The 26,017-nt window shown below is 45.5% G+C and overlaps 2 protein-coding genes across 4 annotated transcripts in view; both read left to right on the top strand.

The window, feature by feature from the left end:
- Positions 1–14,699, top strand: part of LOC120880834 (laminin subunit alpha-3-like) — a gene marked incomplete at its 5' end in the record, with an annotated part of 34,246 nt that extends 19,547 nt beyond the window's left edge. The window contains 5 exons of the mRNA XM_040264239.1: positions 694–784; positions 2,842–2,973; positions 4,833–4,898; positions 13,396–13,530; positions 14,623–14,699. Coding sequence (XP_040120173.1) covers positions 694–784; positions 2,842–2,973; positions 4,833–4,898; positions 13,396–13,530; positions 14,623–14,699 — 501 coding nt within the window. The remainder of the gene's footprint in view (positions 1–693; positions 785–2,841; positions 2,974–4,832; positions 4,899–13,395; positions 13,531–14,622) is intronic.
- A 5,819-nt stretch (positions 14,700–20,518) lies between these two features.
- Positions 20,519–26,017, top strand: part of LOC120881148 (laminin subunit alpha-3-like) — a 152,477-nt gene continuing 146,978 nt past the window's right edge. Inside the window, exons 1-5 of one of the 3 annotated variants that reach the window (XM_040264742.1) lie at positions 20,519–21,061; positions 22,114–22,213; positions 22,921–22,973; positions 23,437–23,538; positions 24,310–24,409. In XM_040264742.1, coding sequence (XP_040120676.1) covers positions 22,206–22,213; positions 22,921–22,973; positions 23,437–23,538; positions 24,310–24,409 — 263 coding nt within the window. In that variant the 5' untranslated portion in view covers positions 20,519–21,061; positions 22,114–22,205. Of the gene's footprint in view, positions 21,062–22,113; positions 22,214–22,920; positions 22,974–23,432; positions 23,539–24,309; positions 24,410–26,017 lie in introns of all 3 variants that reach the window. The other 2 variants (XM_040264739.1, XM_040264738.1) reach the window with 2 other exon arrangements.

A 26,017-nucleotide genomic window follows, 5' to 3' on the forward strand; every position in this document is an offset into this window, starting at 1 on the left:
CTGATTGTTTCCAAATTGGGAAGGGGGACAGAATTGAGCTAGATCCATCATTTATAGTTCTTGGAAATTGATGGTGCATGTTGGGTAATTTGATTTTCTGGCAATTACAAGGATTAGCTGTGAAATATAAAAGGCTGCCTTGTATTGTACTTTAAAATGAGCTCTGTGTGTGAGACACATGCCTACATTTTCCATTCTCATAGCAGAAATGTTTGGGAAATGGTTTCAGAGTAAAGCAAAGATAAAGTTTTGGAATGACGAGAGGAGGAGTTATAGATGCAGTTTCTTTCAAAACTGAAGAAGATAAAAATACACACGTGGCCCTTTATTCCCAGGGTTAAACCTAAAGGTGAGCTACTATCCATTCATCACTGTCAAATGAAGCTTGGAAGAGTGGCCCTCTGGAGTTTTTGCTCACTCAGCTATCAGGTGCTTCAATAAGAGGTAGTGAGGAAAACTTGGCCTGTTCAGTTCGTGGTCTCATCTCCTCTTCCAATGGGAAACAATTCCAGAGCCAAGTTCAAGCCAGTGTCCTCTGATAGATCTTGGAGACTCAAGGTCAAGATCTGTGCTTTTTTTTTTCTTCAGTGATTTTAACATTACAGTTGTGTAAGACAGAATTATTTCTCAGGATGAATAGCACAAAATAAGTGGTTCTCCTTCCCTCTAAGTTTTCTTTTGTTTTCTTTCTAGCATAACACAGCTGGTGTAAACTGTGAGAAGTGTGCTAAGGGCTATTACCGCCCTTATGGCATTCCGGTCCATGCCCCCGATGGCTGCATTCGTAAGTTTCATTCCAATTTGATGTGTCTTAGACTTCAGAGAGAACATTGGTCTAAATTACGATTGGCTAAAAATTCCTTTTGTTTTCTCTCTCTCTTCATATTATTGGTTCTCCTCCTTACTAACTGTGTGACCTCATATGTGTCTCTGAGAATCAGATTTCTTCTATATAAATGGAAATGATAATCTAGTCTGTAAGATTAAGTGAATTGCCATCAAAACCACCTAGGAAGGGATTTCCCTGACAGTCCAGTGGTCAGGACTACGCTTCCAGTGCAGGGGTCATGGATTTGATCCCTGGTTAGGGAACTAAGATCCTACATGCCATATAGCATGGCCACAAAAGAAAAAATAAACAACAATAAGAAGAAGAAAATAATTAAAAAAAAATAAACACACCAAAAAACCACCTGGGAGAATACTGAGACTTGGGCCTGTCCCATACTAGGCCTGCAGCAAATGTTTTCTGTTGTTTTGAAATGTTTCTGTGATCTCCAGTAATTTCAGATTTCATCAGAATTAGCATAAGACACACAGCAATGGTTTCATAAGGATTTACAAATAGTCATAATATTCAAAATAGTTATGATTCATTGAGCCCTTGCTGTATACAAGGCATTGCCTGAATAATTTCACAAAGTTCTTTTCTCACAACAAACTTAATGTATTATTAGTCTCCTTTTTAGATGTAGAAAAATCAAAGGGTCTTAGTAGTTAAATATTTTCGTCCAGGTGACAGAACCACTAACTTGTAGGTTAGGATATTATTCATATCTGTCCAGTGCCGCTGTAACCTACCGCTTCCATTGTACAGAGAAACACCACTTTTTTCCCCCTGTGCAATTATCAGCCATAGATCAGATTATGGACTTTGTTCAGCATGTGAAAGTTCTTTGATTCTTTTATGTTCTCTGGCTATTGCAGTTAGAAAACAATTCCATTCCTGAAGTTGACTTCCATGCCCACTTTCCCCCCAAATTCATTCATTGTATCATTAAGGTTTGAGGGCATCATCATTGTTAAAAGTGGGTCTCTGTTTTGTCTCGATCTTCCACATCATCCCATGAAGTATGCCCATCATTTTTCTTGTGTTCACAAAAAATAGGCCTTGGCTAAGGAAAACAGGACATTGTGAATATAGTCTTGCCTTATTAGGAACCTCAGTTTTCCATCACTTTTCTAGTTTCTTTCTTTGTCACTGAAATGATCTCCTGGAGGTATTAGAGGCATAGCATTAAGAAACCACTCGACACATGAATAATAACAAATTAAACAAAGGACCTCAGGAGAGGCCAGGCTTGGGGGATGCTTGGTGCTCATGACTTCTGCAGCCTCCCAGGTCCTCACTGCACAGGTACTCAGCTGAGCTGTGACAGTATTTTCGCTGCCCAAGGTGAGGACTTTGGCCAGGTCAGGGGAAGTGAGGGCATTACCAAGCATTTTACAGCCCAAGTCTGTCCCTCTGGAGTGCAAACCTGACCATCATGTCGGTCACAAAAACTGCCTTCAGTGAGACTTATCATTTGATTCTAACATTTGGATTATGGACGTGATCTTGCTGTGCCATCCACAGATTATATTTCAGTGTCTAGGCATCTCACACTCGTGTCCACAACACAGCTGTGTAACGAGGAGCTCTCTGGACATTGGCAGCTGGCTCATAGCCAGGAGAGGCTCTGCCCACCCAGCCCCTCTGATGGGGGGACAGTGCCTTTTGCCTCTTGCATGGAGAGCTGGGTGGTGCTCACATCATAAACCACATCCCGGAGGCCTTCCCAGTGTGACTGCTCATTAAAGCTGGTCTCTGAGGGCCGCGGGGTTGGGTCTCTGCAAAGCATCCACCAGGTATGAAGTGGAAAGCAGTGCCCTTTCAGGAACACATGTGGACCAATGATGAAGGACTGGATTGGCCAAAAAGTCAGTTTGGGTGTTTCCGTAGCACCTTATGAAAATACCCGAATGACCTTTTCAATCAACCCAGTAATAAGGACATTACGAAATATTGGCCTTAAGAGGTGCAATGAAGGACGGACCCTCTGAAACCGGGGTTTTTCTTAGCCTGCAGCTGCCACCCGGAGCACGCAGAGGACTGTGAGCAGGGCTCCGGCCGCTGCACCTGCAGGCCCAACTTCCGCGGAGACCACTGTGAGGAGTGTGCGGCCGGCTACTATCATTTCCCAGTTTGCTCCAGTAAGTCCTGGTGGTAGAAGGGGAGGCCTGGCTCCTTGGCTCTTACCTGGGCTTTGTGCATCGACCCCTGAGGGCGTGGCAGGCGGGGGGGGGGGGGAAGAGGGGGGGACAGAAATAGGGCCAGGAAGGCTGTATTGGGTTGGCCAAAACTACGTTCATGTTTTTCCATAAGATGTTACAGGAAAACCCAGATGAACTTTTGGCCAACCCAGTATTTGTGTGCAAGTGTTTCCCAAAGTTTGGAACATTACCTTTATATAAGTATGTTGTATAGTGTTATTTATCTCCAAAGTATTAGGCTGTACCATAGACATGACCATCTCATCAGACCTAAGGGGCAAATATTGGCAATTTCAATTTAATAGTAATCCATGTGTGAAGTTTTTTTTCATAAACCTTGGAAAAAATGTCATGGGCTTCCAGATATTTGTTTGCACACACACGTTTGTATGTTGTGTTTCTGGTGGCTAAGGGATGTTTCTGCTCCTACCTACTTTACAGGGGAGCCCTCCCATCTCACCCTATTGTCATGACCTAACAGAATGGCTCAGTACCTCAGAGAGAAAAAATATATATCTGTTAGAAACATTGTAGAACAGGGAGCAAGTGTGTTAGTCGCTCAGTCATGTCTGTCTCTTTGGGACCCCGTGGACTATAGCCTCTGTCCACGGGATTCTCCAGGCAAGAACACAGGAGTGGGTTGCCATTCCGTTCTCCAGGGGATCTTCCCACCCCAGGGACCGAGCCCAGGTCTCCCACATTGCAGGCAGATCCTTTACTGTCTGAACTACCAGGGAGGAACACGGAGCAGGAGATTCTGAAATCTGCTGTGCAGGTTGGGGCAGGAGCCATGGTTCTGTTTGTTCTGCATTAGCGTAGAAACTGGAGTTTGGTGTCAGGACAGAGAAACACTGTCTCGGGAAGAGGCTGCCACACTGAGACCTTAGTTGTTGCCCATTCCCACCTCACAGTTCTACTATCCTGGGAAAATCACATTGAGTTTGAGGCTGTGCAGACAGGACGTGTGTGGCCCCATCTGGTGTGTGGTCACCATCTGGCCCCGTACCCACCTGCAGTCCCAGGGTCACTGTTCAGTAAGGACCCACTTCCACTGTTGAGTGTCCCAGTTTGGAGGACAAATTATATAACCATCTTAGAGTTAAAGGAGCCGACTTTTAAGCCCACACATAGTAACATTAAGCCCTGAATCAGGGCTTAATTAATTTAGAATCCTTAATTATTAGACAGAGGCTGAGCAGAAATTGTATTTTCATAAGCAAAGTTTTAGAGTAAAAACTTATAAGGAAACCTTTTTTAAAAACTAGTCTCAATTTTATATTAAAGAACAATAAAGATACTAAAGGGACTTCTCTGGTGGCCCAGTGGTTAAGAATCCACCTGCTAGTGCAGAGGACACAGGCTCGATTCCTGCTCCAGGAAGATTCCACATGTCTTGGGGCAGCTCGGCCCGTGCAACACAACTACGGAAGCCCACAGGCCTAGAGCCCGTGCTCTGCCATAGGAGGAGCCACCGCAATGAGAAACCCACACACAGCAACGAAAACCCAGGGCAGCCAACGCTGGTTAATTAATTCTTTAAAAAAAAGTCCAGTTCAGCCCTAGTTGACTGGGACTTAGCTATTGTGAGCACAGAATATCCATTTCTGTTCATTAGTATGCACATCACACTCACATCTTTTAAGTGTAGCAATATTTCCTTTTTTTTTTGTTTTCAATTGGTTTTTACACACTACTTTCACTATGTTGGAGTGGGCATCTTCCTAGTTACTGCAATTTACTGTTTTACTATGCTGTGTCCTTAATTTTTCTCTGTATTTTTCAATAAACTATTTTTCTAGAAATTCCCATCCTTCCTATTTCTACTCCAAGTCCAGAGGATCCAGTAGCTGGAGACATAATAAAAGGCAAGTAATTTCTCACTTGGTTTAACTTCAGTAAAAATGTTCTCCATATTCCTTCTTCTACGCACATGGCTATGTTCAAGTTCAAATCATTCTTACGGGAGCTTGGTGGTGCCTTGTGGGTGTGTTGCATTTGGACTCCTCACCCCCCTGCCCCTTCATTGTCTAATCCTGTCTGTGCTTTGCAAAGGCACTGCCTGATGAAGGGGACTAAGCCATTAGGGTTGTCTGTCTCCAGTTTGCTCAGGAAGCTTCAGTGACAGTCAGCTGCCTGCCGTCTTGGTTCTCCATGAAGGGACTCTGAGAAAGGGACTGGGTGCAAGCAGTTCATTTGGGAGGTGACCCCAGGACACATCAGTAAGGGAGTGAGTCTGAGACTGAAGGGGGCCTTTCTGAAGTTGCCTTAGCGAGCTTGGTCCTGCGGTAGCTCCTGGAGCTGTCGCCCTCTTAGCAGCTCTGGGAGACAGCAGAGAACTTGCTCAGCATTCCCCCAGCTGAGTGGAGAACTTCAGTCACCTGCCGGGTGGGGAGGGCATTAACTCTCTGGACCTGGCCTGCAGCGGGGCCAAGGAGCTGCTGCAGCCAGAAAAGTGCCCAGGAAGAGAGTGGCCGAGTGTGCAGAAGTAGGCTTTGGGGTGGAGAGGTGCTCTGCCTACGTAATCCCTGATTCTGCACGTGTTTTGTGAGCACCTACTATGTGTCTGACACCATTCTGGCTGCAGGGGACTTAGCAGTGAAATAAATTTCCCAGCTCTCCTACAACTTATACAACTTATATTTTAGTTGGGAGTAGGGTGGGGGCAACTCATAAGGTAACATATTTAATATATAAACAAGTAAAATCACAAACGTGTTTGATGGTTAATATGCAGGGTTGTGTCTTGTACAAGGTGCTCCTTTTAAATGGGAATCATTCACAATGGGGAACTTACGCATCCCTCAGGCTGTGTCTTGTATTATTGGTGTAAAATATTTCAGTTAAGAATTTCCAAAGGCAGGTGATGGATCTCACAGATTCAAGGTTACTTTGGGGATATTTGAAGTTACTGACTCTCTATAATAAAGGTTGGCCAGATTTCTGTTCATTTAACCTCATTAAAAGGATCACAAAAAGGTACTGATTTATTTAAAGAGAAGTAATCCATCTGCTTACTTTGCCAACAAAGGTCCGTCTAGTCAAGGCTATGGTTTTTCCAGTGGTCATGTATGGATGTGAGAGTTGGCCTGTGAAGAAGGCTGAGCACCAAAGAATTGATGCTTTTGAACTGTGGTGTTGGAGAAGACTCTTGAGAGTTTGTTGGAGTACAAGGAGATCCAACCAGTCCATTCTAAAGGAGATCAGTCCTGGGTGTTCATTGGAAGGAATGATGCTAAAGCTGAAACTCCAGTACTTTGGCCACCTCATGCGAAGAGTTGACTCATTGGAAAAGACCCTGATGCTGGGAGGGATTGGGGGCAGGAAGAGAAGGGGACAACAGAGGATGAGATGGCTGGATGGCATCACCAACTCGATAGACATGAGTCTGAGTGAACTCCGGGAGTTGGTGATGGACAGGGAGGCCTGGCGTGCTGAGATTCATGGGGTCGCAGAGTCGGACACGACTGAGCGACCGAACTGAACTGAATTCATCTGCAATACAGAAGACACAGGAGATTCGGGTTCGATCTCTGGGTCAGGAAGATCCCCTGGGGGAAGAAATGGCAACCTACTCTAGTATTCTTGCCTGGGAAATCCCATGGACAGAGGATCCTGGCGGGTTACAGTCCATGGGGTTGCAAAGAGTCAGACACAACTGAAGCAACTGAGCATGCATGCGCACACACACTTGGTCACTCGGGGACAGTAGCTGTGCTTGACTTACTTTCTGATCCCCACGGCATGGTATTCTACCCATAGTGGGTACAGCAAGTGTGTCCTTAAATGTTTGCCCTTTGACTAGAATGGGGCTCAGCTTTTGAGCCTGGATTACGATACATCGCTGGTCTCCTTCCACAAGCATGTTTTAGATACTCTGTTTCTGGTCTGTTTCCAGTAATCCCTTTGTTATTCTGTTCTCTTTTCTCCCCAGATAGGCTGGTGTTGACTTAGGGAAGGAAATTTAATTGAATTTGAAGGAAAGTTCAGACTTCTGTTACACAGCCTTGAAGAAAAGAAATTCCACTTAGCGCAGTTAAATTTATTTGGGAATTTGAAATCAGAGAGATCCCGTTCAATTTGATTTTCTACTAATGCACTTTAAAAACACCCAGTTTGGGGCCTGACTTCTGGCAGTGAACCTTAGGAACACAAGCATCTCAGCTGCCAGGAAATATACAACACTGGATGATACCAGGTCTCTCCCATCCCTGAGGATTTTAATTCACTGAGGCCCATTAATGCTTTCATGTCTTCTCAGTGGTTCTTAAACAAAGCTGTGTTTAAGAACCTGCTTTTACAAAATGTAAATGCCTGTGTTTCACCCTCAGATCTTAAATCTAGATTTCCAGGGTGAAGTTCAGCCTGGTATTTTGAACAGATTTTCTAGATGATTCTGGCCTGTCTCTTGCATGCGTGCCAAGTCATTTCAGTCTTGTCCGACTCTTTGTGACCCCGTGGACTGTAACCCACCAGGCCCCTCTGTCCATGGGATTCTCCAGGTAAGAATACTGGAGTGGGTTGCCATGCCCTCCTCCAGGGGGTCTTCCTCATCCAGGGATCGAATCAGCTTCTCTTAAGTCTCCTTCATTGGCAGGCGGGTTTCATTAGTGCCACCTGGGAAGATTTCCAGGGGTGAAGTTCAGGCTGGTATTTTGAACATATTTTCTAGATGATTCTGGTGTATGTCTCTTGTTAAGAACCACTGCTCTGGTTAGAAGAAATATGTATTTCATGGTTGGCATGAAATACTTTCCTGTAAAGATATAGTAAATATTTTCAGCTTTGTAGGCAAAGTTGCATGTACTCAACTCTGCTGTTGTAACACGAAAAGAATAGACAATACATGAATGAATGAGCTTTGGCTGTGTTCCAATAAAACTTTGTTTACTAAAACAAAAGGATCTGGCCCTCAGGCCTTAGTTTACAGATCCTGGGACTCTATCAGCATCTCTTGAGTTTGGGATTCCACACCCAGGCAATGATGTTTTACCAGGAGATTCCAGTGTACAGCCCAGATCGAGAAGTACTGTTCTAGAAATTCCATAGGCTCAGTTCCAGACACTGGAAATAAAGGAGACTTGAAGCAAAAGGACAGAACCCTTTTGCAAGCCAGAATGTTTTTAGCTTTACATGACCCTGGATATTACTGAGGTTTTCTGGGTCCAAGTGATCATTTATAATCACTTGGCATTTATTTTTAGAAAGTTCATGTTTAGTAGACACATCTTCAAGGGCTTTTTTTTAAAATGAAAGGATGCACAAAATATTCACTCTAGAGGGACACTGACCTCTGGGCACTCTCTTATTCCTCCAAGTTCAAACGAAGAGTGATGAAGAATAAAATCAGCAGCTGCAGAAAGACTCTTAAGTGCTTACTTTAGGAGAGTGATGCCATCTTGGGATGGGTTTGTAAAGCAGCCTGTTTGGTTGGAGGACATGGCTGCCTGGAGGTTCCTTGACCCCAAGAAAAGGTTTTGATTCCCCTGATCACTTTGTAAGGAGCTAGTTGTGATTGTTTAGTTGCCAAGTCATGTCCGACTCTTTGTGACCCCGTGGACTGTAGCCTGCCAGGCTCCTCTGTCCATGGGATTCTCCAGGCAAGAACACTGGAGTGGGTTGCCGTTTCCTTCTCCAGAGGAGCTACTTGCCCTTGCCAAGTTGTGAGTCAGTGTGGCATGTGCTAATGATGAAAACTCTGAGAGTTGGGGGCGACAGCCTGCTGGGGCATGCCTTTGCGCTCTGTCCCTCCCCAGGCTGGGCATTTTAACCTGCGTGGCAGGGTGGGGCAGCCACTGTTGGCATGGAGACAGGCCAGATATGGCTTAGAGAGAGACAGGTGAATTCTGATATCTTAGTTTGGCGGCTCTCTGTAGATGCCAGTAAAACAGAATTCAAGGAATGGTGTTTACCAAAGAGAACTGGAGTCTTGAATATTTAGCATATTCTTCATTCATTGAACTCTTATTAAGCGCCGCCTCCTCTGTACCAGGCACAGCCGAGGCAGCTGCTAGTTCACGGTCGCTGCTCCCTGGAAGCCCCCAGGCCTGCAGGAGACACACCGGCAAACAGTTTCAACAGCAGGAGTTAATCCTATGACCTGGCAAGGTGGTGGTGGTTTTGTCGCTGAGTCATGTCGACACTCCTGCAACCCCATGGACAGCAGCCTGCCAGGCTCCTCTGTCTATGGGGTTTCCCAGGCAAGAACACTGGAGTAGGTTGCCATTTCCTTCTCTAGGGGATCTTCCCGACCCAAGGATTGAGCCTGCATCTCCTGCATTGCAGGCAGATTCTTTACCATCTGAGCCACCAGCCAAGAACATGGAGCAATAGGAGCAGACCCGAGGGTCATCCTTATAGCTTCTTACAAAAGGGAGGGAGGGAAGGTAGGCAGGAAGAATGGGAAGGATGGGAGGAAGAATGGAGGAAGGAAAGAAGGAAAGAAAAAGGTAGAGTTCTAGAAGGGCTTCCTGGGACCAGGAGAAGGAGGCGTTGAGGACATTACAGATTTGTATATATTGAGGTGGCCCAAACATCATTTGGAGTTTTCCATAAGATGTTTTGGTGATGATTTTACACCAAGTGATAGGAAAGCATCTTGAGACACCTTTTCTTAGTTATGCGTGGGCTCTGGCAGCATGAAGATTTTGAAGGGTCTTCTGAGTCACACCTGTTGAGGACTTTGTGTTGTGTCCTGAAGGCATCAGGTCACCATGGAGGGGATTAATCAGGGATGGCAACCCACTCCAGTGTTCTTGCCTGTAGAACCGCATGGACAGAGGAGTCTGGTGGGCCCATGGGGTCGCAGAGTCGGACATCACGGAGCAAATAACACTTTCACTTTTTTTCATGAAAAGATTGGCTTTTTAGAAAGATCACTCCTGCCACCAGTGTGGAGAGTGGGTTGGAAGGAGAAGATGGGAAGCAGACAGCCTTGTTAGGAGAATCTTGAAATAAACTAGGCAAACAAGGGTGAGGTCCTGGAGGAAAGCTCTGGAACTCTGGAAGGAGGCGAGGATTCCAGCTACCTTCCTAAGATACAGGCACTAAGACCTGGTGAGGAGGTGGGAGGTGAGGGTGGAGGAGAAGCGAGGGGCCTCAGAAACCTCTGGTTCCTGCACTGTGAGGGAGTATTTTCCAGAGAAGTTTAAAAAAAGTGTCAGGAGAACATGATAACCACTGCACTACAGAAAGCACACATGAGTTAAAAAGTAAATTTCAGAAACAGAAATTTAGCAGTGCATAGGTACTCAATGCTTTCTTTCTGTTTACAAATGGTAGTAAATCTAGGTTCAATGCCAATCAATTAATCAACGCTTATTAATTAATTAATGCCTTCAATGCCAATGTCAAGTTCAAGTTTCTTACTGAATTCCAATGCCTGGTTTATCGCCAAGACTGTAGTTGACAGTAAACCTCTGCATTTCACTGTGGTGGTCTCAGCCTCCGGGACTGTGGCACTGGGACCTCGTGTGGCAGCTGTGATGGACAGACAGGGTGGTGCTCATGCCAGCCTGAGATCTAAGGCTTCTCTTGCGATGAATATACCCTTGGACACATCCAGTACCTCTTTTTGACAAAGGGAGGCAGTTAGGTGACTGTTGGATTGAAGTATGAGCAAGTTAGAGATTATGCAAAGACTGTAGAATTGTTCTGATTTACCCTGATCTTTTTTTCTTCATTATTGTAAAAATAATTATAATAATAATAATAATTCTACAACTCTGTTACCAACCTTTTACATGAAAAAGCGCAAAGGGAAGGAGCGGGATTTAGCTAGCTCTTCAGATTATCTACTATTTTTAACCCTTGTAGAAAATCTTTCCAAAGTGCATGAGGCTCCTCTTCCTTGAGAAGTAGGGTAACCCAGTCAGATCTTTGATCTACCTTAGGGACTGCCTCAAGGGACCGTGTTGCAGGTTTAGATGTTAACGTTCTTGATAGAAATGTAGATACTTTAAATACAAGAATGGTTTGAATATGTGTACTAATCTAGAACATACCTTGAACACAGCTTGTAAAATCAGTTATCAGCTTTTGTATCCTTCACATCATATAAAGGGCATGGGGCTTTAAAACCAGGCTGACCTGGATTCACATTCCTACTCTGCTTTTCTGGCTGTGTGACCTCGGGCAAGTTGATTAACCTTTCTGAGCCTGTTTTTTCTCGCCTATAAAATGCTTATCTTAACAGGACTCTTGCTTGACCTCATTATCTATCCATAAGGAAGTCGAGCAAGAGCCCTGTCTTTCTGAGAAACGCTTATTGATTAGGACACCCTGTGCGTGGCAGCAGGTGTCCCTAGGCGAGCTCTCCCTAAGTGTTTAGTCTGAAAGGTTTTTCCTTCATTTATTGTTGTCTTTCACTGTCTATTTAGCCCCTAATTTTAGTGGCTAAAAACAACATGATTTATTTCTTGCAATCCTGTGGCTTGGCTGGGCAGTCTTTCTGCCGAACTTGCTGGAAGGTCCGCTGGGGACAGCTCAGTGTCTCTCTCCCTGTGGCCCTTTGTCCTCGAGGAGGTCAGCCAGAGTACCCCCCTCACCCCCAGCGATCTCAGGGTTCCCAGAGCGTGAGAAAGGAAGCCACAAAGCCTGTCATAAAGCCACAAAGCTACAAAACCTGGGCTCTGAAATCCCAGGACAGCGCTTTCCCCTTATTCTACTGGTCAAAGTCAGTCATGCGGCCAGTAAGTGATTTCAGGGAACGCATGTACACCCGTGGTGGATTCATGTCAATGTATGGCAAAACCAATACAGAATTGTAAAGTAAAATAATAAATAAATAAATAAAAAACAAAGTGAAAGACAAACCCAAGTTAAGGCAGAGAGCGGGCAAGGGACGGGGGAGCTGCCGGAACAGACTGGGTGGGGGGGCCTTGCTGAGGTGGTGACTCCCACACAGAGAACTGAAGGATGAGAGGGAATGCGGGAAGGCGCTGCCTGCAAGGACTGACCAGCCAAAGCAGAGGTCCTGAGACGGACAGGACCACGCTGTCTGCTGGGAAGGGCAGGTGCCTGCAGGCTTGAAACGAGCCCGGTGAGGTCCTCCAGAGCCACACATGGCTCTGATCAGGGCTAAATGGATGTTCATCTCTTTTCTTCTAAACAATGGTGGTAGAAATATGTTTACTTCAAGATAGTCATTCAGTGGGAATCTATGAAGTTGAAATTTTACTAAATAAGGCTCATGTGTGTGTGCATGGTCAGTTGCTCATTCGTGTCCGACTCTATGGACTACAGCATGCCAGGCTCCTCTGTCCATGGGGATTTTCCCGGCAAGAATACTGGAGTGGGTCGCCGTGCCCTCCTCCAGGGGATCTTCCCAACCCAGGGATTGAACCCAGGTCTCCCTCATTACAGGTGGATTCTTTACCATCTAAACCACCAGAGAAGCCCAACTAAGGCTTCAGTTCAGTTCAGTCGCTCAGTCGTGTCCGACTCTTTGGGGGGGAAAAATTGTTCCCATGGGCCTGGATGCTAAAAGATTATAGATACTTTGTAAAGTAATGTCTGTCCTAGAGGTTCCTGAATGGCATCTCTGATCTTTCCTGGCAAGATGTCTTACTCCCTTTAAGAAGAGTCTTTAAGATGAGTTAGGAATGTATGTAAACCATTTGTTGTTCAGTCTCTAAGTTGTGTCTAACTCTTTGCCACTCATGAACTGCAGCAAACCAGGCTTCCCTGTCCTTCACTATCTCCCAGAGTTTGCTCAGATTCACATCTGTTGAGTTGGTGATGCTACCTAACAATCTCATCTTCTGCTGCCCCCTTCTTTTGCCTTCAATCTTTCCCAGCATCAGTCTTTTCTAATGAATTGGCTCTCCGCATCAGATAGCCAAAGTATTGGAGTTTCAGCTTCAGCATCAGTCCTTCCAGTGAATATTCAGGGTTGACTAGTTTGATCTCCTTGCAGTCCGGGGAACTCTCAAGAGTCTTCTCCAACACCACAGCTCAAAAGCATCAGTCCTTTGGCCCTCATCCTTCTTTATGGTCCAACTCTCATATCTGTCCATGGCTAGCGGAAAAACCATAGCTTTGACTATATGTACATTTGTCAGCAAAGTGATGTCTCTGTTTTTTTAATACACTGTCTAAGTTTGTCATAATTTGCCTTCTAAGGAGCAAGCGTCTTTTAATTTCGTGGCTGCAGTCACCATCTGCAGTGAATTTGGAGCCCAAGAAAATAAAATCTGCCATTGTTCCCACTTTTTCCCCATCTATCTGCCTTGAAGTGATGGGATTGGGTATAAACTATAGATAACTCAGAATCTGGATTTCCATGGCAGACACCTGGGTGAAGGGAGAAACACACAAAGGGATGAAGGATGGAGAGCCCCTCTGAATGTCTCTTCCTCTTCGCAGGCTGTGACTGTAACTTGGAAGGAGTTCTCCCTGAAATCTGTGATGCCCAAGGGAGGTGCCTGTGCCGCCCCGGCGTGGGGGGCACTCGGTGTGACGCCTGCCGCTCAGGTTTCTACTCCTTCCCTATTTGCCAAGGTAAGTGAGCAACATGAACATAGTGACCATCAGTCCCCTCAGATAAGTTTCCTCCCAAGGAAATTCAGAGGCTCCTTTTGGCAGAACTGTGTGGCCTCCCGTTTAAATGAATGAGCTGCTGGCTCAGATATGTATGTTACATGTAACTGTCCTACTCTGGCCATCTCACCGCCCTTATTTTGCCTTTCGCCCTTAACCTTCTTCCTCCCCAGCAGTCAGCCTGTGGGCTCTGGAGAGGAGGTGGTACCTGAACAGTGTTGAGGAACCTGCCAGGCAGACAAGGGGGAGGAGGCTGGGGATTCCAGGAAGGAGGACAGCACACGCAAAACCGCAGCCTCCTGCTTCTCCACTTGGTTTGTCTCTTAGTCTCCCATCCTAGTAAGAGCCACCGAAGGGGCTGGAGGGAGGGAGAGGGAGGAGTCTGGCCCAGGCCCCGAAGAACAACAGGTGTGCGGTCAGTGATGTGTGTACGCTAGGTTGCTTCAGTCGTGTCCGACTCTTTACAAACCGATAGACTATAGACCATGCTTCTCTCTGTCCATGGGATTCTCAAGGCAAGAATACTGGAATAGGTTGCCATTCCCTTCTCCAGGGGTATCTTCCTGACCCAGGGATTGAACCTGGGTCCTCCACCGTTGCAGGCTTCCCTGGTGGCTCAGGCAGTAAAGAATCTGCCTGCAGTGCGGGAGACTCAGGTTCGATCCCTGGGTCGGGAAGATCCCCTAGAGAAGGGAATGGCTATACACTTTCCTGAATAAAGGGCTTGAACCAAACCCATAAGGTAAATCCCCAATTAATTCAAGGTATCTTAACTCCAACATTTCATTATGTATCACAACGTGATAATAGAAATAACACACGCAGTAAATGTAATACACTTGAATCGTCCCCAAACCATCCTCCCCTGCTCCGGCCTGTGGAAAAATTGTGTTCCGTGAAACTGGTTCCTGATGCCAGAAAGGCTGGGAACCTCTGCTGTACCTCATTTTAAGAGCCTGTATCCCCAGTCCTGTCTGATCTCCTGTGTGCCACATTCCCAGCCCTCCCTTTTCCTCCTGGTCCTGGGCCTCTATCCTCTGTCCCCCTTCTCAGCCTTGGCCTCTTGGGCCACAGAAACCCTCTGCAGTCCCCGCCCAGAGATTTGGATCATCCGGCAGCTGGGAGTGTAAGGAAAGGAATGGGGTATCTGTACTTTCTGTACCTTGACTTCCGCCAGAGAAGTTCCGTATTAGGAGTTGGAAGACCCAGTGTGTTTTCCGTTGAAACGTCAGTACAGCTAATGCTTATGTTGGAGTTGTACGAATCATCCTAGAGGCAGATTCAGTACTAAGCCGACTCTGGTCGGCTCATCCTTGCAGGTATATTTTCCCCATGGAAGGACATCCCAAATAGTGAAGTTTTAGAGCATGAGGTAGGGATGCTTACATTTCTAATTTAAGCTGTAGGCCCCGAATGTCTCATTGACAAAGTGAAGAAGAACTAGCAGGTGGGAGACAAGGTGGAGACCTTCCATTTCAAGGTCCACTAGGAGCCAATCTGGGCTTCCCTGGTGGGTCAGATGGTAAAGAATCTGCCTGCAATGTAGGAGACCTGGGTTCAATCCCTGGGTTGGGAAGATCCCCTGGAGAAAGGGTATGACTACCCTCTCCAGTGTTCTTGCCTGGAGAATCCCATGGGCAGAGGAGCCTGGCAAGTTACAGTCCATGGGGTCACAAAGAGTCAGACTTGACTGAGCGACTACACTTTGACTTTTCAGGGACCAATCCCAGAGGAGCTTATGTTAGGAGCAGGCGAGGTTATGAGTAGTGAAGATGAAGTCTGACAAAAAACAGGAGGAGAAAGATCAGGACAGCCTCGTTCCTGGCGGCATGGAGAGGTGTGCCGCCAAGTTCGTTCTTCCAGATTTGAGCCTCTAGGCTCTGGAAGCCTTTGGGATGCTCTCACATTCTGTTGCCAATGGTCTCCCTTCTCTGGTACTCACTTTTTCTAATAGCTGTTGTGATCTTTTAATTTTTTTTTTTTTCCTTTGGGCAGTGTTGAAGCCAGTGGCTGAAGGCCAGACATGCTGAACTCTGAACTTGGTCTAGCATCAAGGCCTGACCCATATTTCAATTTGTGATCTTTCTTAGATGAAGCTGGTTGCTTGACCCGTGGAATTTTAGAAGCAAACCAGTGTAGCCACAAATCCTACATCAGAGGGTCCAATATAGTCTAGCCAAAGAATGCTTGTGTGGCTTTGCTCTAACGTTGCTTTAAAATTTTTTAAAAATCTTCTTAAAAAGAATCCTAAAACTCTTCCTAATTGTTCTTTTCAACTGCAGTCCAGCATTTATGTTTTGTATTAACTTAATTTGCTCCAGACTTTAAGCGCAAAGCAGTCTCCTTCTCATTTGATTTTGGATTCACTGAAGTGCCTGCAGTTTTCTTGATTGGAGCTGAAAGTCAAATCATAGATGTGAGGCCATGATGAGAATCGTCTCTATGTATTTCAGCTTTATGTTTGTGTTGACGTCTGGCTCAGCACTTTACCTGCAACCGGAAAACACACCGAGGCTCTCTGTGAACTTGGTCCTTTGGCGGGGGAGGGCAGGAGGTGTTGTTCTTTTTTCATCCTCTCTGTCCATCCTTCCTTCCTTCTTCTCCTTTTTGATTTTTCTTTTTCTCTTCCTTCCTCCTCTTGCTTTTTTCCTCGTGCAATTTGCTAAGCAGCCGCTAGTCAGCACTTAGAGCAGAGACCAGGAGGGTGGGAGTGTAGAGAGTGAGGGCCTCCCATGGCTGGCACAGAAGCCTGTCACAGTGGCGCTGCCCCCAAACCTCAGTGTCCTGGGACCTGAACTGTCCCCATTGGAGTTAGCCATAGTCTTTGGGTTGTGGTTACAGGTAGTTCCTTAGAACAGTTCTATATATATGTTACCAGTGCATGTCTAACCTCTTCCTACATGTCAGCATATTCTCACAAATTGGACAAACTGGCCCTGGAAAGAGGCCAGATGCACCGGTGGATGGCAGGTGGCAGTGTGGGGGGAGGTTTCTGACCTGGGATGCCCCCGGGAGAGCCCTCTCCCAGCCTTTCCAAGGGGAAAAAGCAAATCCAGAAGGATGGGCCAAGTTCTGTGCAATTTTGCTTTGAACTGGCCCTTCGCTTTGCAGTTCAGTGTTTGTCTAGAACATTGAGGTGGTTGGAAGAAGCCTTGGGATTTTCTGTACGTCTGATCAGTTAGCCAGAGAGGTGGAGGGTGTTCACTACGATGGAACTGAAATGCTGACTTTGTGGCTCTGATGGAGAAGGCGCCAGCCTGCTCTTCCAACAGAAGGAAGAGCTCCAAAATCCTGGGCGTCGAGAGCACCCCTGAAATAATAAGGAGCTCTCTTTTCCTTGCAATTTACGTGCCGTCTGGCAGTGTCGCCTCACTCTGTGAGTTTATTCACTGACAGGGAAGAGGGTGGTGTTCCTAGAACAGTGCCTCACACAGCAGTGTTGCAAGATTCAACAAGAAAACATATCAATTGAACTACAGGGGTGGATCCGGAAAAGGATTTCAATAGTTGCTTATTCCTTCATTTAATAAATATCTATTTGGCATGTCATAGAGACCAGGACCCTGTATGCAGGTCAAGAAACAATAGTTAGAACTGGACATGTAACAATGGACTGGTCCAAAATTGGGAAAGGAGTATGTCGAGGCTGTATATTGTCACCCTGCTTATTTAACTTATATGCAGAGTACATCAGGCGAAATGCCAGGCTGAGTGAATCCCAAGCTGGAATCAAGATTGTTGGGCGAAATATCAACAACCTCAGATATGCAGATGATACCAGTCTAATGGGAGAAAGCAAAGAAGAACTAAAGAGCCTCTTGATGAGGGTGAAAGAGGAGAGTGAGCGACAGAGGATGAAATGGTTGGATAGCATCATCAACTCGATGGATGTGAGTTTGAGCAAATGCCAGGAGACAGTGAGGGACAGGGAAGCCTGGCGTGCTGCAGTCCATGGGGTTGCAAAGAGTCAGACATGACTGAGCGAGTGAACAACAGCCAGAAAAAAAGACCAGGACTGTGCTGGAGGCTGGAAGATTTGAGGGGAGCACAGCAGACAGGCTCCCTGATTCCTTGTATTATTTAATATCATCATTTTTAAATCATCTTTGAGAATCAAAGTATCTCAAAGCAGAAGCACAGTGAAGAGCAGATGAGAAGAAAAGATTCCAGAAACTCAGAAGGACCTGGATCAAAGCAAAGAGCAGATTTGAAATATTTGCAAAGCCTTGTGGTATTTCCAAGAGTGAGAAACAGGCTGCCAGTGTTGGATTTGAGTTTGGGATCTGGCAGCTTTCATAGATAAGCTGGATAGAAACCCAAAGTGTGATGCCAGATTGAGTCATTCACGATTTAAAATAATGTACCTGTGTTTAAGGCTGTGTCTTTGTTTTCACCTCTGGAGTGTATCTGCGTCTTCCGAGGCTCCCTAGACAACCCCTCTGGTCCTGGGAGGAGTCAGTGTTAATTTCACCCATGTGATGCTGGCTGGAGCTGCCTCCTCTGTTGCTCCGGGCTCCTGTTGCTGCTCCAAATGCCAGCATGAGTGTTTGCTCTCTGCATTCCCTTCCTTAAAGGAAGAAGAGCAGAGAGGACCTGTGTCAGGGATCTCCAAAGGGACAGAACCCATAGGATGTGTCTGTACAGTAAATCCCCCACCTGTGAACGAGTTCCAGCCCCAGAGCACGTTCATTCGTCCAACAAAGTAAGCCTAGGTACCCCACTGACACAGTAGGTTATACAGTACTGTACTCTGTGTGCTTAGTTGCTCAGTCGTGTCCGACTCTGTGTGACCCCATGGACTGTAGCCCGCCAGGCTCCTCTGTCCATGGGGATTCTCCAGGCAAGAATACTGGAGTGGGTTGCCATGCCCTCCTCAGAGGATCTTCCCAACCCGAGGATTGAACCTAGGTCTCCCACATTGCAGGTGGATTCTTAACCATCTGAGCCACCAGGGAAGCCCCTGTACAGTATTGTAATGGGTTTATAATACTTTTCACACCAAGAATACATAAAAAACAAACACGAAAAATAAAGAAAGCACTTTTAACCTTATAGTACTGTACCTTGAAAAGTACAATAGTACAGTACAAGGGCTGGCATACAGGGGCTGGCATCACCTGAATAGGCAAGAAGAGTTACTGGCTGGAGGAGGGAGAGGAGGTGGGAGATGGTAGAGCCAAAGGATCGTCAGCAATAGGAGACGGAGGGCAGCCTGCAGTTTCATCTGTGCCTGTCGTTGGAGGAACACACGTTTGCATCTTTGAAAGCTTATAACTTGAGGGTTTGTATGTAAGGGACCTACTATATCTATAGATATAGATAGATTTATTTTAAGGAATCAGTGCACGTGTTTGTGGGGATGGTCCATCTAAAATCTGCAGGGCAGACCAGTAGGCTGGAAACCCAGGGAGGGAGGGGGGAGTTGATGCTGCAGCTGGTGTCCACGGGCCGTCTGGAGGCGGAATTCCTTCCTCCTCCCGAACCTCATGCTTTTCTCGTATGGCCTTCAACTGATGGGACGAGGCCCACCCAGACTGTGCAGAGTAACCTGCTTTACTCGAGGTCAGTGGACTTAAATGTTCGTCACATCTAACAAAGCACCTATTCAGCCGTACTTGGTGTTGAGCCAACATCTGAGCCCTACAGCCTAGGCAACATGCAAGCATAAACCATCCCAGAGCCCAAGAACGTTTCCTCAGTCGTCTGCCCCTGGGTAGGGACCGGATCTCTGCAGACAGGCCTGGAGGGGATGTGGGGCCTCAGCGGATGCTGGCCCGGATAGCCGAAGAGCTAAGTCCGTGTCCTGGTGTCTGACGTGAGCTGGCTGAGCGGCACAAGGCCTATTTCTTGTTCCCTCGTATGTTTAGTTTCTTAGGACCACGTCACTAGTTCTCTAGTCCCTCTCCTGGAATTCTGCCCCACTGGGCTCTTGTCAAGTAGATGCTAATATTATTCCCACTTGAAAAAGGGGAAACTGTGTTTTAGAGCAACAGAGCGATGTGTTTCAGGTTCCAAGTCTGATTAGAGGTGAAGCTGGAACTGCCTTTGGGTCTTTTGGGCCCCACCTCCATACTCTTATGCGGGTCCCGGGTGCCCCTGCCGTGGGTCTGACCAAGGTCTTTTCATCCAGCCTGCCAGTGTTCAGCCCTTGGGTCCTACCAGACGCCCTGCAGCCCAGTGACTGGACAGTGCGAGTGCCGGCCGGGCATCACAGGACAGCGGTGCGACAGGTGTCTCTCGGGCGCCTCTGATTTCCCCCACTGCCAAGGTAGGGAAGACTGCAGATGGCTGGAGGGTGGGCTCCTCTCCACCTTGTGTGTGTGGCCAGCCTCTCAGAGAAGCCTGCCAAGCCTGCCAGACCCGCTGCTGGCCACTGCTTCACTTTTGACCCTAATCTGCCTGGTTCTTCCCCTTGTAACGTGAGATTGACTAAGGCAAGAAATTAATTAATTGTAAACTTCCCTGGTAGCTCAGACGGTAAAGCATCTGTCCACAATGTGGGAGACCCAGGTTCGAGCCCTGGGTTGGGAAGATCCCCTGGAGAAGGAAATGGCAATCCACTCCAGTACTATTGTCTGGAGAATCCCATGGACAGAGGAGCCTGGTAGGCTACAGGCTATGGGGTCACAAAGAGTCGGACACGACTGAGCGACTTCAGTCAGTCAGTCAGTCAGACATAATTTTAGTACAGGTGGAGAGCAAGGGAGCTGTGATAATGAAAGAAGTAAGTCTTGGTTAACTAAAAAATGTACTTACAAATTCTATAACAGCTAGTGTGTGACTCGCTCACTCGTGTCCATGACTCCATGGACTGTAGCCCACCAGGCTCTTCTGTCCATGGAATTCTCCAGGCAGAAACACTGGAGTGGGTTGCCATGCACTTCTCCAGGGGATCTTGCCTCAAACTCCAGTCTCCTACATTACAAGCAGATTCTTTACCTTCTGAGCCACCAGGGAAGCCTAGCATCGAATTGGACAATTAAAAAAAAAAAAAAAAAAAACTTTGTATAATACTGCCCTCTTCTGGATAATTCTAAGGATGTTCAAAATTCTTGACTCATTTCCCCAGTCGCCTTTTCGTCATTTAGAAATGAACTTTTAGCAGAAGGCAGGGAAGAGAGTCATTCAGTGACCAAAAGGGTGATTTGGGGAGTAAGGACCACAAAGGCTATTAGAGGTGTCTTTTTCTGAATTATTGAGTTGGTCCAGAGGTTCTTTTGGGTTTTACCATAAGATGTCATAGAAAAATGCAAATAAACTTTTTGGCCAACTGATGGGTGCAAAGACCTTGCCACCCACCTATCAAAAAATATAAATATAGATGCACTAGTTTTAAAAACAAGGAAAACTTAAAGAAAACTTCAAAACATCAAAACAAAGGGACAAATGAACATTTAAACTCCAGACATTTCTATACCATATAACTATTCATATATCATATCCAGGCTCCAGCAATGTCTGTGACCCAGCTGGAACTGTGGACTCCAGTTTGGTAAGTAGAAGATTGTTAAAGGGTTGCAGTTCTAACTATTATTCTGATATTTATTTGAGACGGACACATTTGTGAGCTTCCTGAAATTAAAAGTAAATTAAAATAAGACCTGAGGCTGAATTGCTTGAAGAGACTATTGCTCTTTTTCAAAGTGCATATATGATATTGTAATTTCTTTTGGTCAAAACCAAAAGAATACAGTTTATTTAAACTTTTTGTAGAATTATAGAGTCCTAGCGTTCGTCTGAAGGCATTACCTCCCTAGAGACCTGCACATAAGCCTGACACAGATAATTAAAATTAAGAAAATCAAAGGCCAGTAAACGTTTAATTAAGCTGTCTGTGTACAGAGTAATTGTAGTCTACTTGATGTTACTCCAAGCACAGTGCTGTGGCATTCTGATTCATTTTCTAAGCACTTTAGAAATTGTCTTCTTAGCCTCAGAGCCTGCAAAGCTGGAACCCCAGGTTCTGGAGGGAAAGTGGGAGAAAGTTCTCTATCCTCACTGTGGGACTTGATGATGTTTAAGCAAGGAGGTGACTCTTTCATATTATAAACACGCTTGCAGATAAATCTAATTTGTACTGAATCTCACCAAGTTAAATGTTCAGATATTTTCTGTTTAGATTTATATCCACGTTGTAACAAAATCCACAGATAATGACAATGTTGTAAATAAGAATCATTAAAATTTTTTCTTGTATACACACGTGGCAGATTCATGTTGATGTATGGCAAAACCAATACAATATTGTAAAGTAATTAGCCTCCAATTTAAATAAATAAATTTAAATTAAAAAAATTTTTTTTATTCTGAATTTTCCAATTTTGTTTTAAGCACATATATGGATTCTGTGTATAACAAATAAGTAAATAGTAAAACAAAAGCAATTAGCATATTGTTAAAATCAACTCAGTACTTTCACTCCCCCTGAATATACTTAATTTACTTTTCATGACCAAAATATATTTCTGTGACCAGCTTTTCTCAGAATGCTTGTTTGGTAACCTCTTCATTCTAAGATATCAGATGATTAATTTTCTTTTAAAGGGCCATTGCCAATGCAAGCTTCATGTTGAAAGTCCTTCGTGTAGCATCTGCAAACCATTATATTGGAATCTGGCCAAAGAAAACCCCGATGGATGTTCAGGTAAGGTTTCCTATGTTCAGTGTTTTTAATATATTGTAACTTCCTCTTAATTTTCTCTACCTCAGTGACTCAATCACAAAAGAGCTATTGATTTAATCCATTCAGTTTGTTTGAAATTCTGTATAAATGTTTTGATGTCTTACCCCCCGACTTTTGGCAGAACTTCTATCATTTTCGAAATCTCAGCAAGGGATTTATATCCTGTTTCCATATGTATCATGTTGTTTGTGATGGCAGCTGCTTGATAAATGTTTTTTCTGCCTTGTTTTTATAATCCACACTTTCCGGTTTCATTTTATTTTCATTTTATGTTTAGTTGGAAGCCAGGATAGAACTGAAAAACACCAAGCTAAAGATAACTCAGTGGAGTGAATATTTTTCAATAGGGTATATTTTCATGTAAGCATATCAGTAATAACCTTGACCTTAGAATCGAGTAAAAATCCCATGACGGTGCAGCTTTTGTCATTTATGAATGGTCATAAATGAACCAGTACTTCTTGTAGGTAGATGGTATTGATCCAGTTGTTGGGTTCTGCTGAGCCCAGGAAGCAATCCAGTTTTAGGCCTGATGGATGCAAACTGGAATTCTGCTGCAGCATGCTGGAAAGTCATTGCACCTATATTATTACTAGTGTGTCCTATACCTAGAGGTGGAACTGGCCTTTCTGTAACCTTGGTCCAAAAATGCTCTCTTCTCTTCCCAGAATGCCGATGCCACATGGCGGGAACCATGAGCGGAATTGGAGAGTGTGGGCAGGTAACGTGGGCCAATTTTGCCTGGGATGCTGGTAGAATATAGTAACAGTTAATTGTAGGATTTCTGCAGGAGGGGGTTAGTACCTCTATAATTATATAGCATGTGGCCATCTTCATGGGAGTTTTCAGATCTCAGCTAGGGGGCTTCATAGGACAAAACAAGCCAGTCTGAAATCTTGAGGATTAGCAAATTCTGTGAAAAAGTAGTCAAAGTCGCTTAGTTGTGTCCAACTCTGCTACCCCATGGACTGTAGCCCACCAGGCTCCTTTGTCCATAGGATTTCCCAGGCAAGAATACTGGAGTGGGTTCCCATTCCCTTCTCCACGGGATCTTCTTGACCCAGGAATTGAACCTGGGTCTCCTGCATTGCGGGCGGATTCTTTACCATCTGAGCCACCAGGGAAGCCCAGCAAATTCTGTAATCTCACCAAATTTTGTCATCTGCTCATTGTTCTGCAGTTAGATGGTGACTGTCATTGTAAATCCCATGTTGGTGGCGATTCCTGTGACACATGCGAAGATGGATATTTTGCTTTGGAAAAGAGCAATTACTTTGGGTGTCAAGGTAAATTCTCCCAGGGGTTCCTGTGTAAGGCAAAAATGTTGATGGGCAAAGACTGTCAGAGTAACCTTGCTTCCAAGTTCACTGTCTTCTTGCTGACTTTCTGATAGAATGGGACTGAAAAGTTCTGTCTAGGGAAATTGGCCAAAATTCCCTTAAGACGAGTAGTAAATTTCAGCCAGAGCAGCTTCCCCTTTTCTTCTAGTAGCACACTGTTGGGTCAATTATAAAAAATCACAATTGGGGTGCGGGGGAGCCCTGGGGGAGATGTAAATAACATCATGACTTAGTCATTTAGAGATAAATTTAAATTTAAATAACATCTTGACTTAGTCATTTTAAAGATAAATTTGAAATATTAAAAAAGTTCACACAAGATAATACCATGTTAAATAATACAATTGCAGGAGTGGTTGCCCCACAAGGCCACTCTGGTATCTTTTAAGCAGCCTCTCCTTAGCACCTACTGTTTACAACATACTGTGTTGTGAAATCGTGTTAGCTCCTGGGCTGCTGTCACTTTACGTGGTACAGCAGAGTTGGAAGTGACCTACCAGTACATCTCTGCTTTTCGGGTGGACTCTTGAGGGGAGGGAGGGCATGCCATCTTACTCTGGGATTTTCCTACAAATTTCAAATACCTCCTGGATGTAAGATGCGTCCGGGGAAAGAAGGCAACCTGGGCTTCCTGGTTTCCACTCCTCATAGAGGGAGGGAAGGCCTCCAGCCTGGAGATGCTGTGATGGGTGACCCCAGCCATTTCCCGACTCACAGGGTGTCGCTGTGACATCGGCGGAGCCGTCACCCCTGTATGCAGCGGGCCCTCCGGAGTCTGCCAGTGCCGAGAGCACGTCGTGGGGAAGGCCTGCCAGCGGTGAGTCCTCAGGGAGATGCCTTTGTGTTCCGATGTTGTGAAGCCTTTCTCAGCGTCCTGTCTGTGCTGACAGTCCTGGGGAGAGAGAGGTGGTCCCGTGGTGAGACAGCAGGAGATGAAGCTGTGCTGTTATTTGCTCGTCTGTGAGTCCAGTTAAGAGACTTCCCTGGTGGTCCAGTGGTTACAACTTCGCCTTCCAAAGCAGGGGGTATGGGCTCGATCCCTGATCAGAGAGCTAAGATCCCACATGCCTCACAGCCAAAAAAACTAAAGCATAAAACAGAAGCAATATTGTAGCAAGTTCAGTAAAGACTTTAAGAAAGGTCTACATCAAAAAATAATCTCTTTTTTAAAAAAAAGCAGGAGGTATAAAGCTCTAAAATGATGCCACTTTGCAGATCACAGAGTAGCCTCACTGGAAAGTTCCCAGAGGGGCAGAAAGCCAGGTGGGCGAGTCTTGGGCTGGAGGCAGGAGGTGAGTTCTCATGGCTGAACATCCATGTGAACTCCCAGCCTGGAGGAGCCTGGCACTTGCACCTTCTGCTTCTTTTCAGGACCCATGACTGTGGGGCTTGGGTGCGGGGGGGTAAGACAGCTTTAGGAATGGGAGGAAGTCCTCCGTCTCATGCAGAAGCAAATCACAATGAATGAAAGGAGCAAGGGAGCCAAGTGGAAACTGAGGTCCCAGAGGGACTATGGTGGGTATGGTGCACGCAGCCTCTGTCCTGATTGTTTAGCAGTTTCTGTATTTATCTGAAACCATGATCCATCCATAAGTGTCCCTCTGTGGAGGGAGGAAAAATCTAATTTTTAATATGCCGACTTTGAATCATTTGCTGAAATTCTTGTGACATGCAATGTCTTTCAAATCTCACCTGCACTGTTTCTGCCTTTTCACCAGGTTAATAAAGAGATCTTTAATGTAGTCAAGTGAACCGTCTTATTTATTGATAGAATGGAACGTCTCTCCTTTTCCTTGATGTTCCCAGCATTTGCGTTCTCAGGCTCAGAGCTGCTCAGCTGTGCTTTCTCCTGCTCTTTCTAAATAAATGGTGGTCATAGGGGTTCATAATAAAATGAATGTGAAGAAGGGCACATCTGTAGTTTTGTCTTCCTGTAGACCAGCAAGGCTCACGATGGAAGAGAGGAATTTTGTGAATTGGCTCAGAAACATTTTCCACCCATGTTTTGCTTCTTTCCTCCCTCCTGTTGATAAAGAGAGCTTTCCCCTATTTAACCAGCATGAGTGTTTTCTCCTTCCCGCTATGTAGGTGATTGGCTAACTTGGAAGTTAAAGTAATGCATCAGAATAAATTACGCAAATTATCCTGAGGCCAAAATACTGACATTACCGTCAATACATATATACATGTGTTGTGTTGTGTTAAGTCGCTTCATTTGTGTCCGACTTTTTCCAACCCCGTGGACTCTAACCCACCAGGCTCCTCTGTCCATGGAATTCTCCAGGCAAGAATGCTGGAGTGGGTTGCCATGCCTTCCTCCAGGGAATCTTCTTGATGGACGGATCGAACCCACCTCTCTTACGTCTCCTGCCTTGGCAGGCGGGTCCTTTACCACTAGCGCCACTTGGGAAGCTCCATATATATA

The sequence above is a fragment of the Oryx dammah genome, unplaced genomic scaffold (assembly GCF_014754425.2).
Source record: "Oryx dammah isolate SB20612 unplaced genomic scaffold, SCBI_Odam_1.1 HiC_scaffold_22, whole genome shotgun sequence".
Classification (NCBI taxonomy): domain Eukaryota; kingdom Metazoa; phylum Chordata; class Mammalia; order Artiodactyla; family Bovidae; genus Oryx; species Oryx dammah.